The 17,180-nt window shown below is 40.3% G+C and overlaps 1 protein-coding gene across 8 annotated transcripts in view; it reads left to right on the top strand.

Moving 5' to 3' along the window:
• Positions 1-17,180, top strand: part of PUM1 (pumilio RNA binding family member 1) — a gene marked incomplete at both ends in the record, with an annotated part of 133,118 nt that overhangs the window by 47,189 nt on the left and 68,749 nt on the right. For 4 of the 8 annotated variants that reach the window (XM_080690539.1, XM_080690538.1, XM_080690540.1 and 1 more), the window contains 2 exons: positions 7,694-7,802; positions 8,768-8,946. The exons of the other annotated variants lie outside the window; for them this stretch is intronic. In XM_080690539.1, coding sequence (XP_080546665.1) covers positions 7,694-7,802; positions 8,768-8,946 — 288 coding nt within the window. The remainder of the gene's footprint in view (positions 1-7,693; positions 7,803-8,767; positions 8,947-17,180) is intronic. 8 annotated transcript variants of the gene reach the window in all.

Genomic DNA, 17,180 nt, shown 5'->3' with positions numbered 1-17,180 from the left:
GTGATCCTCCTGTCTCTGCCTCTCAAGTATGGGAATACAAGCGTGCGCCACCACCACGCCTGCCTTATTCTTTATTTTGAAACAGGGTCTCAATAAGTTGCAGAGGGCCTCATTAAGTAGCTGAGGCTGGCCACGAACCTGGATCCTCCTGTCTCAGCCTCCCAAGTACTGGGATTACAAGCATGGACTGCCACGCCCACTCTGAAAGGTCCTTTTTCTGACTTGAGGCCAACTTTTTTTTTTTTTTTTTTTTTTGGTGGCACTGGGGGTGGAACCCAGAGGCTTTTCTATCTCCGGGCTATCCTCCCAGACCTATTTTATATTTTATTTGGAAACAGGGTCTCACTAAGTAGCTCAGGCTGGCTTCGAACCTGTGCAATCCTCCTGTCTCAGCCTCCTAAGCGTGGGGATTACAAGCGTGTGCCACCACGCCCGGCTAATGCCAACTTCTAATGTACTAAGAGTGTGATGAGACTATATACTAATAGATTACAATTTTGTTTTCTATACCTTACTAACTAGTTAAATATTAATGATTTGACTTCTGCATTGGCTACATTTCTGTGAACTAAGTCTGTTTTATATATCATATCCAAAATAGAGCCTACTAATTTATAAGGAGAAATAATAATTTTCAAGAAGCTAGTGATGAGGGCGCGTGGTTCCAGGACGAAGTCAGTTCCCTTGAGAAGTTGCCTGGTTGTTGTGAGCAGTGTCATTGCTAGGGAAGTTACTTGGACATTGATAGTGCCTACTGCCACCAGTGGTGAGTGAATTAGTTACTTTTATAATTACATAACTAGTTGCTGTTATAGGGACAGACTCCATTTGTGCATCATGTGTCCTCCTCTTTAATGTGCCAACTGGGTGATACAGCTCACAGCCTGATGCCTTTTGTGGCTTTTGGTTTTGTAGGACAAATTCCTAATTCCTGTTATCATTTTGTCAAGTCTTTTGATCCTCTTATTGCTTACCTTTCCTTAAAGTGAATTTTGTAAACCTCTGCTGTGACCTGTTGGTTTTGTCTTGTCAAAAAAAAAAATTTCTTGTGCTTGGGACTGTAGCTCAATAGTAGAGTGCTTCCCTAACATTCACAAGGTCCTGGGTTTGATCACTAGCAAAGTAAAAAACAAAAATAGAAACGCAGTCAGTCACAAAAACCGTCTTTATTTCCAAGTTCTTGATGGCGTAAGTTGGAGCTAACTTTTCACATGCTGGCAGCGGTTAAGTTTTGGTGACTGAATTAAGTAAGCTTAAGTGAAAATTTGGAAGTTATTAGTATTTATGTCAGTGGATTGGCAAGCCAGGCCATGCTGCAGAGGATGTTACCTCCAGAGGGCTTAGAATTGAATTTGTAATAGCACTTAGGTAACACATTATCATTTTATCTTATAATTCAGTAGCATCCCAACTTTTTTTTTTTTTTTTTTTTTGCGTGTCTGGGGATGGAATCCATGGGCATTCAACCTCTAAGCTACATCCCCTGCCTTATTTTTTTTATTCTTTATTTTGAAACTGGGTCTCACTGAGTTGCAGAGGGCCTCACTAGGTAGCTGAGCCTGTCCGCGAACCGCGATCCTCCTGTCTCAGCCTCCCGAATGCTGGGTGCCACCACGCCCGGCTACCATCCCAACTTTTAATAGCAGATTTACAGTTAGGTATCTTATTTTAGTAGAGTTTTGAATATTATTAGCCAGGCATGGTAGCACATGCTTGCAATCCCATTACTTAGGAGGCAGAGACAGGAGAATCACAGTTCAGAGGCTAGTCGCAGCAATTTAACTTGACTCTAAAAAAAAAAAAAAGGGCTAGGAGTGTGACTCAAAGGTAGAATGACTATGTGTTTAATCTTCCAATACCAAGCCGTGCTTGGTGGCTCAGTCTTGTAATTCCAGCACCTGGGAGGCTGAGACAGGAGGATCGCACAGGTTCGAAGTCAGCCTCAACAACTTAGTGAGACCCTGTTTCCAAAATAAATTATAAAATAGGGCTGGGGGTGTATCTGGAGGCAGAAAGCCCTTGAGTTCCACTCCTCAGGTACCATAAAAATAAAATAAAATAATCCACAATACCAAAAATATAGAAAAAAATATAAGTGAGCTGGGCATGGTGGCACATGCTTGTAATCCCAGTACTTGGGAGGTTGATACAGAGGGATGACAGATTTGAGTACAGGCTCAGCAAGACTCTCAGCAACCTGCTTATAAATAAACATAAATAAATGTCTGGGGGTGTAGTGTAGCTTGGAGGTAGAATGCCTCTGAGTTCATTTCCCCCGTACTGTGTGTGTGTGTGTGTGTGTGTGTGTGTGTGTGTGTGTGTGTGTGATTGCTACTAATTCTCAGTAAGCTTAGCATGTCTAGGTTGATTAAGTTTGCAGCTATAAAAGATAGTCTTTTTTTTTGTATTTTTTGGCGGGTCTGGGGATGGAACCCAGAGGCATTTTACCTCTGAGCTACACCCCCTGCCCAATTTTTTATTCTTTATTTTGAAACAGGGCCTCACTAAGTAGCTGAGGGTCTCCGTGAACCGCCGTCCTCCAGTCTTAGCCTCCCAAGTGCTGGGATTACAAGTGTGCGCCACCATGCCTGGGAAAGCTAGTAATTTTTAATATACAGGGCTATAAGGCAGAGTAGAGAAGAACATGAAATGAGTGGAAGTAATTACCTTTAGCTGGGTGTGGTGACAATGCTTATAATCCCAGCACTTGGGAGGCTGAGACAGGGGGATCACACAGGTTCCAAGCCAGCCTCAGCTACTTAGTGAGGCTCTCAGCAACTTAGTGAGATCCTTTTTCCAAATAAAATATAAAATAGTTCTGGGAGTGCAGCCTGGAGGTAGAAAGCCTCTGGGTTCCACCCCCAGTACCCACCTTCCCCCCAAAATACTTTTAGCACTTGGACTTTGAGGAATGGAACAAGAGGTGCTTGTAGAACACAGTCTCCTAAAGTTTTCAGGTAAAAAAAAATAGTCACAATTGTATTAGTTACCTATAATGTTGTATAACATTATCTAACAACAATGCTTTTTGTCTAAGCCTCACAATTTCGGTAGGTCAGGAACCAGACAGGGCTTCAGGAGAGCCTCATAAGCTGTAGTCAGAATTTCAGCCAGGCTCCATTCATTTCAAATCTTGATTGGGGAATGGTCTGCTTCTCCCCCACCCCGTTTTTTGTGGTGCTGGGGATTGAACCCACGGGCATTCTGTCTCCCATGTACATCCCAAGCCTAATTTTTTTTTTTAATTCTTTATTTGGAAACAGGGTGTCACTAAGTTGCAGATGACCTCAGTTAGTAGTTGAGGCTGGCAGCAAACCTGAATCCTCCTGTTTCAGCCTCCCAAATCCTGAGATTACAAGCGTGCGCCACCGCGCTTGGCTCTCCTTTTTTCTTTTTCTTTCTTTCTTTCTTTTTTTTTTTTTTTTTTGATACCGAGGATTGAACCCAGAGGCATTCTACTCCAAGTTAAACCCTAGCCCAATTTTTAAATTTCTTATTTGGAAACAGTGGAAGACCTCAGTAGCTAAGGCAACAAATCTGAAACCCCCTGTCTCAGCCTTTCAAGTACTGGGATTATAAGCCTGCGCCACCATTCCTGGCTAACGGTCTGCTTCTAAATTCATGTACTTGACATCCAGATCCAGTTAGTGACAGATTGTTCGACTGGGAGAGAGCCTCGCTTCTTAATTGTGGTGCACATAGCTTTCTTGGTTCCTTGCCAAGTGGGCCTCTCCTGTCGTGTTTTCATCCAAGTGTGCATGAGGGCAGAAGAAGAGGACACACAATACTTTGGTAGCACAGCTCTGAAGACCACATCCCATGACTCGATGTGTGCTGCTTCTCAGAATCCAGTTGCTAGGTCCTGCTCACAGGGGTGAAGTCACCAGTTAGAGATGAGGATGTTGAAGTACAGTGAGAAATGATGGCTTGCATATCAGACCCAGAGACACTTAAGAGCTTTGCTAAATTTGCTTCTGTCTTTGCCCAAGTACCTTGTTTCATTATTCTGTATTCTTTGCAACTAGCGGGGCACCTTGCAGCTCCCACTTTCTGCTCTCTCCCTGCACCCTAATCAGCATGCTGCCACCTTCTCCTAACTCCTTTTTATCTTCTTGCCTTTTCAGTCCCTGCTGCTTTTGTTGATAATAATGAATTGATCTCACCACTACTTTGGGGAAGCATCTGGAGTTTCAGTGCTTTCTGGGCTGCCCCTAGCATCTATTTAGGATTTATATTAATGATTGTTGATAGTGGGAAATGGTTGACATCTTGGTAAGTGGGGACTTTAGCTTTTTGGTGTGTATTGCTTTGAGACTCATGGTTATCTGTTACTACTTTGGAGTAGACTCTCCACCCCCTCTTTTTTTGTGACACTGAACAGTGCATCCAGAGCCTTGTGCATCCTAATCCTACTCAGCTTGTGAGTGTGTGTGTGTGTGTGTGTGTGTGTGTGTGTGTGTGTGTGTGTGACAGGGGCTGGAACACAGGGGCTTTTCTACCTCCAGACCTATTTTAGACTTTATTTGGAAACAGGGTCTCACTAAGTTGCTGAGAGCCTCACTCAGTAGCTAAGGCTGGCTTCGAACCTGTGCAATCCTCCTGTCTCAGCCTCCCAAGTGCGGGGATTACAAGTGTGTGCCTACTCAACCTATTTTTTTTTCCTTTGGTGGTACTGGGGTTCCTGGAAGCCCTTCTACCTCCGGGCTACACTTTCAGACCTATTTTTACATTTTTATTTGGAAACAGGGTCTCTCCTAAGCCAGTGTGCGCAGCTGGCTTTGAACATGCGCAATCCTCCTGTCTCTGCCTCCCAAGCGCGGGGATTACAAGCGTGCGCCACCACTCCCGGCTTACTCAACCTATTTTTAAATTTTGTTTTGAGACAGCCTCTTGCTCAGTTGCCTAGGCTGTCCTCAAACTTGCCATTGCAATCCTCTTGCTTCAGGCTCCTGAGTAGCTGGATTATAGGCTCTCCTCTTTTTTTTTTTTTAATTAAAATCACTTATTTGTTATTGTTTTCTTTTGAAAGAGTTTAGCCTAGAAACAACTTTGTTTATATGCCCACCTGCTTTGCTGCTGGCTTTGTACATTGGGACAACCTGACTAACTCTAGTGAAAAATGACAGGGTTTCAGAAATCATTTTTTTTGTTTTGTGTGGTAGAGTAGTACCTGAGGCTTGAACCCAGGGATATTCTGCCTTCAAACTACCCCCAGTCAACTTTTGTTTTTGAAACGGGGTCTTGCTAGGTTGCTCAGAGTCTCAGTAAGTTGCTGAGGCTGCCCCAAACCTGTGATTCTTCTCTCAGACTCTAAAGTGCTAGTCAAGTGCTAGGATTACAGGTGTGCACTACCATACCCAGACCAGAAGTCATTTTCGAAGCCTTGAGCTCAAAGGCTGCTGCTTTCAGTTAGCAGTGTGACAAATTGTAGACAGACTGTATTTGTCATATAGAATCTGGTTCTTTCAGAAGCTATTCCCTGAAGAATCTTTAGGGATTTTTGTTTCTTTGTTGTGGGGTGGTGCTGGGATATTCTCTGAGTTTTGAATAATGATTTTCAAGCTTGAGTGGAGAAGGATGAACACTTAAAGGACAAGAAAGATTTTAATCACATTACTTTCTTTCCATTATGATGTAGAACATAAAATTAGCCAGTGGGGCATGGTAGTACACACCTGTAATCTTAGTACTTGGGGTGCTGAGACAGAAGGATTGCAGATTTGAGGCCGGCTTCAGCAGCATAGCAAGGTCCTGTCTCACAATAAAAAGTAAAATAGGTCTGGGAGTGTACCTCTTAGGTAGACCGCTCTTGGGTTCCATCTTCAGGCACCCCTTCCCCCACTATTAACCAATAAGTGAGATGACCCCCTGTGCTGTTGGTGGTGTTATTTTTTGGTATAGGAAGAGTAGTTGATGTGGAGTCCCTTTTTCTCTCACTCTTTAAAATAAAATTTACAGATGGAAAGGGCACAGTGAGTGTAGAATGAAACTTTGACATCTTTGGATAGGGCATTTTAAAAGGAAAAGGATACAAATTTAAAAACAGTTCTTGAATTGTCCCTGGCATGGTTTGCATTAAGTTTCAATATCCCCTATGTGATCTGAGAGCCATTTATATAGTTGTGATACCACTGACTAAACTTCAAACCTACTGCATGGCAGACATTGTCCTATATACTCATTGACAACATCTTTCAAGTAACATTAACTTGAAGAATATTTCCTTTGTTAGAAAAGAGGGGATGAATTGTAAGACAGTTTAATCATCTATTCCAGGACATGTCAAAATTACCTAGTCCATTGCCTCCAGCCTCCGTTGCTTGACCTTGATCTGGGTTCTCCCACTTTGTTCTTTTCACTCCCTGTCTCCCCAGTGCCTGCCAGTCAACAGACATACTGCTCCTAACTGTTCCTCTTTGAGGGAACTTAGGCATCTGTGCAATGTGTTTTGTTAAGCCTTTGTTTGATTTGAAAATAGACTAAGGCCTGAAAAGTCTGTGGGAAACTGCTTTGGTCTAGGTAGTAACTTGTGTCCATGAGATAGATTTTTTTGAACTTAAGGGCAGATTAAAATTAGACCAAGAAACCAGGAATTATGTTTGGGAGGACAGGATTCCTTTTAGTGGGTAAAGATTACTTTTTCTTTTATTATCTTTGGGCTATGGATTATAATTTGGAAGGTTAAAGCTTTATTGTCAAGGAGAGCAAATTTTTTGTGCTTTCTGGTTCTATTTTGTTCCTCAGAAATTCAGCTCTTCAGGTGCGCCTTTTAATGTCCAAAAGCAGTGGTTAAATACTATCTCCAAATTCTTAGTTTCCTGTCTGAGTAGTAGCAGTTGAAATGAAAATATAATGAAAGGAAATACGGGGACATGGATGTTGGACTTCTTGTGGAATTTTCCTTTGTAACCCAATCGCTGCTGTTTTGATGTATGTAAAAATGCACCTAATTTGCCTGAAGAGTAGTTAGCATTTCTTTGGTCGAAGCAAGTTTAAAGTTCTCGGGTTTAAAGCCAGCGATGCCTGCTGAGAACCATGAAATGATTTGTGAAGTCACACTAATGACACTACCAAATACTGTTAAAATTAATGGAGGTTAAGAGATTTTATTCTCTTCCGGTAATGGACAAAGAGCTCTTCTCTCTTTCTAAAATCTTGAAGTAGGTTAGCACTGTGATTCAGAGGTGTTTGGTTAACAGAATCTCTGTATAAAGGAAGTGAATTTTGCCAGTAGCATTCCATAGCTGGGTGTCATAGCCAAGTTATGCTTCAGCTCCAGTGACTTGTATGACTAGACGGCACATATGTAGGCAGAAGTGTATTAATAGTTGTAGATACTTTTCTTTTGTAACATGAGTCCTAGTAGAAAGTACTGAACTAATAGGGCCAATATTAGCAACCTTCCCTCTCCCTTAAAAATCTTGGCGTAGGTTAAGTGAATAATTCTATAGATTTATGCTGAGCTTTTATTGGTTAGTCTGATCAGTGTCTCCCTTTGCCTTAGAACTCTCTATATCTTTTACCAAATATACAGTAGTATTTTAACCACAGATGTGTGTAGTCAGAACACTTTGATTAAAGACTTTGAGGGCACGTGAGCATCTTCAGTACCCTTGTCTAAAAGAAAGTGTTGACTGCTGTACTTTCATCCTTTATGAATTCTTTAAAAGCATCTATTATTTTTAATTTGCAGCAGCTCTTGCCAGGTAAAAAGTTTTGGGAAACAGATGAATCCAGCAAAGATGGACCAAAAGGAATATTCCTGGGTGATCAATGGCGAGACAGTGCCTGGGGAACATCAGGTAATCTAGATCTAGCATCTGTACTGTGATTTATGCCTGTCTTAGAGCTCCTTTCTCCAGCAGTTGGCAAATCATGAATTTTACATCAGTGACATAAGCATGTCAAGCAAATGTCCTGTCCTGTAGTATAATTGCCATTAAGGAGCTTATATGATGTAATATTTTCAAAGATAATTAGTACAAAATCAGGTCTTCAATATTTTCTGAAGTGTTAGCTACACAGGAATGGTCATATTTGAAATGACCATAATTTTAGCTATGACTCTTTGTTTTGTATTACTGTCAGCATACTTGGAATTAGAAAGCCCATGCCTGCCGCTTAAAGTTCATGATTCTTTTTGCCCTCTTGCCCATGTAATACCATGTATGGGATGATCTATCTTTAAATGTAATTGGGGCCAAATCAAGTCACTGGGTACAGACATTCCTGTGATAGACTGTCCCTGAAGAGGAAGGGGGAGAAGGACTTGCAGAGGCAGATAACACTGACAGCAGAAAGAAATGACAGATGATAGGGAGGAAGGAGACAGATAACCCAAAAACTGATGTGCTGTTTGTGATATCGCATAGTATAAGAATGGGACCTCATGATGATGATGTCACCAGAAAAGATCAAATTATGTTGTTTTTAAAAAGGGCAGTAAAATAATATTTTGTCTTAGTGATGTTACCAATAAAATATATTATAAGTAATCCTTGAGATAACATTAATTTATCCACTTACCTAGATAAACCAATTACATGAATTGTTGTATTCCTCTGCTATTCTGGATAAATGAGGGTGTGTTCTGTTTTCTTAGGTTATATAGACTATCAATACTTAGTAAAAGACACAATAGGAGATTTTGGCTCAGCTGACCACAGCAGGTTTCCTGATTCCCAGACTGGTTTATCCATGAGACATCACTCATAATTTGTTGGGGCCTCTGGCTGCACTGTATCATGCTTGTGTATCTTTTTTGTAGATCATTCAGTTTCCCAGCCAATCATGGTGCAGAGAAGACCTGGTCAGAGTTTCCATGTGAACAGTGAGGTCAATTCTGTACTGTCCCCACGATCGGAGAGTGGGGGACTAGGCGTTAGCATGGTGGAGTATGTGTTGAGCTCATCCCCGGGCGATTCCTGTCTAAGAAAAGGAGGATTTGTAAGTTGGCTTGAGGAACTTGTTCCTATCTCTCTCTGTCTCTCCCCTCCCTTTCCAAAGCAAAACATGTTGGTGTAGTTTCATAGCACTAATTACAGGGTATTTTAAAACACTTCCATTGTAAATAGAGCTCAGCAAATATAATAGGAGATGTAAACTAAACTTTAAAAATGGAGAAGTAATATTTTTTGGGGATACATTAATAGTAATATGAGGTAAGAACTGAAATCTGAATCTCAGTTCATTATTGGTCTACCAGAAGACACCATTCTTAGCTAAAAAAAAAAAAAAGAGAGAGAGAGAAGGAATTAAAAACTAAAACTGAAACTGAATAACAGTAGTGGATTCTAGATCTGAGAGCAGTGATTTGCTTATACCCAAGGAACCTTAAAATGAACCAAATATTCCAGATCCTTTGTTTTGCAAGCTAGGCTTTAATTATAGAATCACCTTTGGCCCTCCTTGAACAGCTTTGCTTCTCACACCTGGCCTGTCAGGAAATTAGAAGTTCTATTAATTCTTTATCTGCTGGGATATTTTTTCCCCTGGATTCATCACCACTGACTTCTCTAATGCTAAATGGTAATGATAATCAGAATAGCCTCTTTGCCTGCAGCCATTTCCTGTTACATCTTGGCAATTTTCTCAAGAATCTTTGATAGTCTTTCTCAACTCTTTCTTTACGTCATTGATTTTCTAGATCTAGAAGTCTTAAGGTACATTTCCAATTGGGTCTTTCTCATTTTATATTCTGTGATTGGTTTTATATTCCAGTTGCAGCTAGGAAGGCCCCAAGAGATACCTTAAATCTGTCTTCCTCTTCTACTGACTCAGCTTGTTCCATCCTTTTCACAGTCCTTCTTCCTGAAGGCATTTTGGGTGAATACTACCTGATAAGCATTTAAGACCCCCCATCATATTAGTAACTTTGCCTCCACAACTTTATCTTTAAGCTTTTACTACTCAGTATTTTTTATTTTCCTGTGATTATTGGTATTTATTATATGGTTGTTCCTGTTTTATTTTTGTTTCATTTAAAACTCTTTAGCCTAACAGTAGTTCATTTTCTATGTAGTTAATTAAGTGTCAAATACAGTTCTTGAGTATGAACCATTCTAAAGCTGACCTGATTGCTTCAGAATCTTTTGACCCTGCACAGACTTAGGTCAGGCTTGGTGGCTTGTGGCTCAGATAGAAAATGGCTTCTTGTATTTGAACCTTCCCAAGAGGCTGCTTGGGAAGAAGAAAATCTACCTTTGGGTGTGAAGAATGGAATCAGGCCAAATTATCTCTTGCCTGTTGTCTCATAGAAATAATGGAGTTACTTCTTCATTTTTCACCTATCTCTAGCTCACCTTCCCCTTCTGTTTTTATACTTTTCTCATCTCATGAACATAGATTCGGCAGAGGAAGTGCTGCGTTCTGAACATTGCTTGTAACATTCATTTATTTACTGGAGGAGAAAAATTAGTATTGTGCATTAGTGAATTGCTAGTTGTGGTGAATGGGAGTCGCTGTGAATTTCCTGGCCAGTTTCTGATTTGTGGGTATTTAGCCAGAAGGGCATGTACCTGGACTGCTGTAAAGTTTTACGAGGCAGAAGTCATTGGAATCAGAAGGAAGATAAAAATGTTGGAACTCAGCTATTACTACGTTTGCCTATAGTTTTTCCTCTTTTTAAAGAATCATCTTATTAGATAATTGTTTTTATGATCAAAGTTTATCTTTTAGATTTTTATCTTTGTGTTACTAATGGTGGGTTTCATCCTTGTTGTTTTGGGAGACTGGTGGTTTTTAGCCTTTAAAAAAAAATATATATATATATATATAATAACCTGAGGAGATTAGACCGCAGATGAAGCGAGAAGGTAGGATTCCTAAAATAAGATAATTTACTAGGCTTCTAAGGTCTGCATACAGATTCTAAAGCTTTGTTCCAGTTTCTTCTCAGAAGGAAGGTTTGAATAATGCAATATTATCCCATGCTGCATCTAGAGAGTGATAAAGGGGGAATGATTAATGACCTCAAGCCCTCATGTTGGCATGCACCATCTTCTGGTAGATGGAGGCCTGCAAGTCAGTGAACTGCCAAGTAGTTTTGGGGTTGTGTTCTGCTAATCTTACACCTAACCTGGGAGCTATGTTCATGGAAACTGAATCTCTTCATGGTAGTCATGGTATGCATGCATCTTCTTAAAAAAAAGGCGAGCCTTTAAAAAATACCTAGTCAGTTATTCAAAGTGTTATGTTTAGGGAACAAGGACAGTAGGATATTTGTTGTAGCCCAAAGAGTGAGGCTTAGTAGTTGATGGTCAGAGAGAGCATCCACGTGTTAGAGTGACATTCAGTAACAACAGAAAAGCCAACTCCAGTTTACTCTGAAAGCATGATCTCTGATGGTATCCTGCTTTTAGATCTCAAAGCCAGTAAAAGGTCATTCTCAGATATGATAATAACAGATAATTCAGAGTTAACGGGTTTATAACTAAAGTAATCTAGTTGTCTAATTTTTCCATTTCCAGTGCAGTGTTCGGGTCTTCCTTCCCTGAGCCTTTTTGAGTTTGTTTTGATTGTACAAATGGTCTCAATTTAGTAGTTTTGGCTTTTGTGATAATACTTTGAAGCTGACAACAAGAATTTGACAACCATATTTTGTTCTTTGCACTTGTAATTTTTGGTAGCTTTCCACGTAAGAATTCCAGCCATCCTGATAGCAATTTTTGAGAATAATAGAAAAACTCACATCACCAATGTAGTCTTTTTTCCCCTTTCCTTTTTGTATCTCTTATTTTCTAAAATAAGACAGCCTTCCTACTCCAAAGGCCTGATTCAGAGTGGTTTACAAAAGTCAGATGGAACTGGTGTATTTTTCAGGTTTGTGGGTAAAATTGCCCACTAAGGTTCCTGCTTGGTCTTCTAAAATACCAGCTGATCAGCCAGGCATGGTGGCGCATGCTTGTAATCCCAGCTTGGGAGGCTGAGACAGGAGGATCGCACAGGTTCAAAGCCAGCCTTAGCTTACTTAGTGAGGATCTCAGCAACTTAATGAGACCCTCTTTCCAAATAAAGTATAAAATAGGTCTCAGAGTATAGCCCAGAGGTAGAAAAGCCTCTGGGTTCCACCCCAGCACTACAAAACAAAAACAAAAAAACAAAAACAAACAAACAACCCCCCCCCCAAAAAAAAAAAAACCAAACAGCTGATCTTCAAATAGGCCGACCTAGGAGTGAGAAGAACATGCTAAACGTGAATTAGGATGACAACCATTCTTTTAGAAGTGTCTTTTAATTTTTTTTTATTTTTGGTGGTACTGGGCTTCCTGGAAGCCCTTCTACCTCCGGGCTACACTCCCAGACCTATTTTATATTTTTGAAACAGGGTCTCTTACGCCAGCTTGCTTCGAACCTGCACGATCCTCCTGTCTTCGCTTCCCAAGCGCGGGGATTACAAGCGTGCACCACCACGCCCGGCCTAGAAGTGTCTTAAAAAAAAAAAAATCAACCTGGGGTTTGAACCCAGGTGCATTCTACCTCCAAGCCACACACCCCATCCATTTTACTTTATTTTTTATTTGAAATAAGACCTCACTTTTATTTTTGTTTTGAGATAGGCTCAATAGGTTGCTACGGTTGGCCTTGAACCTCTGATTCTCCTATTTCAGCCTCCCAAGTACTGGGAAAACAGGTGTGTGCCACTACGCCCTGCCTAGAAGAAATAGGTCCTTCTGCTTGTTTTATGGAGCATGACAACTTTCTGACTTGGAGGATTCAAAAACACTCATAGCAATTCATTTGGGTCAAAAACTTAATGATTTGTTTTGCTAGGCTTTACTGTATTTAAGGTAACAATTACTACTTTACTTGGGTTTTTGTTTAAAAACTTTGGACAGTGTAAGATATAGAAGTGAAAGGTTTGAGAGGCAAATGTATCTTAATTTCTCCATTTGCTTAAATGGAGATAAAATTCAACAGAGTTTAATTCATGTGTCTATGTAATCCTTGTGAAAATGCTTTCTAAGCGTTATAGTCTTTCTCCTCAAAATCACCACACCATTATAGTATTAGCATCACCTGGCCTCAGGCCCTACCTGAGGCCTACTGAATCAAAACCTACATTTTTTCCCTCCTTCATTTTGTGGTGCTGGGGATGGAGCCCAGGGCATTCTACCTCTGAGATACAACCCCAGCCCTATTTTTTATTCTTTATTTTGAAACAGGGCCTCACTAAGTTGCAGAGGGCATCACTATATAGCTGAGGCTGGTTGTGAGCCTGCAACCCTCCTGTCTCAGCCTCTCAAGTACTAAGATTACACCTGTGTGCCACCACACCTCAAACCTACAGTTTGATATGATATCACACCATAATGATTTGTATTCATATTAAAGTTTGATAAGCACTGCTATAAGATATGATTTTATTATTTACTGAGTAGAACTCCTTTAGGTTTGGGCTTGCCTTAAATAAGAAATCTACTGTGTGGTATTGAGTTTTCTGATGCTGACTAATAATAAAACACATACACACATAAATTTTTTTAGAATATCAATCTTTTAAAATTTTTATTTATTTTTAATATTTTATCGGTGCATTATATTTATACATTATATTGGGGTAAAAAACTTGTGTGGATATACATGTACACACCACCCATTTAGCCCCTACCCAATTCCCACCCCATTTCCTCCCCATTAAAAAACCCCCACAATTTTCTACATGTAAGATATGTTTTCTTTTTCCTCTTGGATATCAGCAGAGGTGATCTGCTGTCCATCCAGAATTGGGTGATTCTGTATGTAGTGCCTGGTATAAACTGTGGGATACATATTTTTCCCCTGGTACCTATTCAGAAATTGGAATTCATATTTCCTATGAGAATATGCCATACTTTAATTACCAGCGTTTAATTACCACATAAAATGCTATCTCAGATTTCATGAAATGTAGTAGGTGGCGGTAACTTGACACCCTATACATGTAGCTCAGAAAAACCTACAGGAAAATTATTAGAGCCTTAACATTTCCTTTTCAGGGGCAACGCACAGGATATCTAGCAGTTTTTAAGCCTTGAGGAAGTAGGAGTATGTTTTTTTTTTTTTAACCCCTGTGGAGAATGTGAAAATTAAATACGTACTTTTTTTTTGGTGTGGCAATGGGGATTGAACGCAGGGGCATTCTACCTCTGAGCTACACCCTCAGCCACATTTTATTTGTAATTTGAAATGGTCTTATTAGGTTAATGAAAGTCTCACTGCTTGCTAAGACTGTCCTGAAACCTGTGCTCTTCCTCTTTCAGTCTCCTAAGTACTAGGGTTATAGGTGTGTGCCATCTCCCTAGGATTTTAAAATTTTATTTATTTTTATTTTTATGCTACTGGGGATTGAACCCAGGGCATCCCACCTCCGACCTATACCCCTAGCCCTATTTTTTATTCTTTATTTTGAATCAGGGTCTCATTAAGTTGCAGAGTGCCTCACTAAGTAGCTGATGTTGGCAGTGAACCCAGATCTTCCTGTCTCAGCCTCCCAAGTACTGGGATTATAAGGGTATGTCACCACGCCCAGTTTATTTTTTATTTTGAAACAGGGTCTCACTAAATTGCAGAGGGCCTCACTAAGTAGCTGAGGCTGCCCACAAACCTGCAATCCTCCTGTCTCGGCCTCCCAAGTGCTGGGATTACAAGCATGCACCACCACTCTCAGTTTATTTTTTATTTTTTTTGTGGTACTGGGGATGGGACCTAGGGGCTTTCTACTCCTGAGCTACACTTCCAGACCTATTTTATATTTTATTTGGAAACAGGGTCTCACTAAGTTGCTGAGAGCCTCACTAAGTAGCTGAGGGTGGCTTCGAACCCGTGCGACCCTCCTGTCTCAGCCTCCCAGCTGCTGGGATTGCAAGCATGTGCACCACGTCTGGCTAGCTTATTTTTTTATTTTGAAACAGGCTCTTGCTAAATTGCTGAGGCTGGCCTCAAATCTGCGATTCTCCTATCTTAGATTCCCAAGTACTGGGATTATAGGCATGCCATCAAATGCAGCTAGGATTTTTTTTTAAGTAAAAAAGAATTGTATTTTTATGAATTAGCTAATTTAGTCTTTAGAACAACCCTTTAAGATAGATGTTATTGTCTCTATTAATCTATAGATGAGAAAAATAGGCATAGAGGAGAAAGCAGGGGGCCTGGATTTGATCTTTGTTCTAATCTCAGTTCTTCACAATACTACTGTCTACTCTGCTACACTTACCAGTTGAGTTCCATATAAAAGGATCATACTTACTTTACTTTGTTTTATTTTTTGTGGTACTACAAATTGAATCAGAGGTTCATACATGCTAGTCAAATGGTTTAGCGCTGAGCAACATTTTACCCCAGCCCTTTTTAATTATTTTGAGATAAGGTCTAGCTAAATTGCCTAGGCTGGCTAAGAACTTGAGATCCTCTGTCCTCAGCCTCCCAGGTAGCTGGGATTATAGGAGTGTACCACTGTGCCTGGCTAAGGGCCATATTTAATAAGTGGAATTTTAAAGTATTTCCTGTGGTTAGCAACTTCAGACTTTTTACACATATATTTTAATATTTGAAATTCTTTATTACTAGTAGAAATTTAACCTGCATTTTAAAGGAATTTGACATATCAGTTTTTTGGCATTTTGTGAAAAATGTGTGCACAGGAAAAAGAGTATGTTAACATTGCTATGGTCTTTGGACTCAGTAAGTTGAGCAGATTCACAAGAAAAGCCCTTTTTAGAGGAAAGGGAGGAAATTTTCTAGGCCCCTTGAATGTGACTTTGTTATGTGGAGCTTTTTTCTAACATCACTTTAGTAAGAGGAGGAATTAAACTCTCCTGACCTCGTTTAGAATTATTGGGGAGTGCTTCCCCCATTATGTGACTATTTTGAGAGAGCAGAGTCTTAAGTGCAAAGACTCTGATGCTTTCACATGTATGTGGTTCTTCTGTCTGTGTCTGCTTCTCTCCTAGTTCTTTGACAAGTAGTAGTGGAACACATTTCCCCACCCTTTTTGGATCTGGAATTTCCCAGCATTATTTTTGGTCCCAACCTGGAGATTTTGATTGGGAATGGACACTTGCATTTTGAGTATGTCACTGGAGTTTGTATTTGAGCATTACAGCTTTGGGTTAATACTTATCTAAAGGATGCCAATACTAAAAAGGATGCTGTTAATCCTTTTTTTTTTAAATTTATATTTTCGTGATACTGAGGATTAAACCCAGGGGCATTCTACCTCTGAGCTATACCCTCAGACTGATTTTTTATTTTTTGTTTTGGAACAGTATCTCACTTAAGTTATGGAGAGCCTCACTAAGTAGCTGAGGCTGTTTGAGAACCCAGATCCTCCTGTCTTAGTCTCCCAAGTACATGCCTGGCTCTGTTAGTCCTTATTCTAGGAATTTTAGTATTTTTCATATGCTAGAAAATGTTACAATAAAAGCAAGACATACATAAATCTTATCTTTCTGATGCTTATGTTGAACTTAATTATGTTGCTTCTCAATTGTAGGTGCTTATCAGAGCTATTGAGGAAAAGCTTTCTTTCTTTCTTTTTTTTTTTTTGGGGGTGGTACTGGGGTTCCTGGAAGCCTTTCTAATTCCGGGCTACACTCCCAGACCTATTTTTACATTTTTATTTGGAAACCGGGTCTCCTAAGTCAGTGCGCGCAGCTGGCCTTGAACCTGCGCGATCCTTCTGTCTCTACCTCCCAAGCGCGGGGGTTACAAGCGTGCGCCACCACGCCCGGCCTAGGAAAAGCTTTCTATTAGGTTTGTTGGAGCTCTGTGGATGAATTAATCAGAATCTCTGGGCCTAGCACCTATAAATTTTATTTTTTTATTTTTAATTTTTGTGGTACTGGGGGTGGAACCCAGGGGCTTTTCTACCTCCGGGCTATACTCCCAGACCTTTTTTATACTTTATTTGGAAACAGTCTCACTAAGTTGCTGAGAGCCTCACTAAGTAGCTGAGGCTGGCTTTGAACCTGTGTGATCCTCTTGTCTCAGCCTCCCAAGCTCTGGGATTACAAGCATGTGCCACCACTCCTGGCAACACCTATACATTTTTAAAAAGACTGTGATCATCAGCCCTGACTGTAGAAGCATGCACTGAAAAAATATTCCCTGGGAAGGCTGCGTCAGCTCTACACTGGTATCTGAGATTTAAACCACTTTTGGGGGTATTTAAGATTTTTAATCTTCATATCTTACCTAGTGCT

Source organism: Muscardinus avellanarius (assembly GCF_963383645.1).
Source record: "Muscardinus avellanarius genome assembly, chromosome: 3".
Lineage (NCBI taxonomy): Eukaryota > Metazoa > Chordata > Mammalia > Rodentia > Gliridae > Muscardinus > Muscardinus avellanarius.
This window is presented reverse-complemented; position numbering and strand designations above follow the sequence as displayed.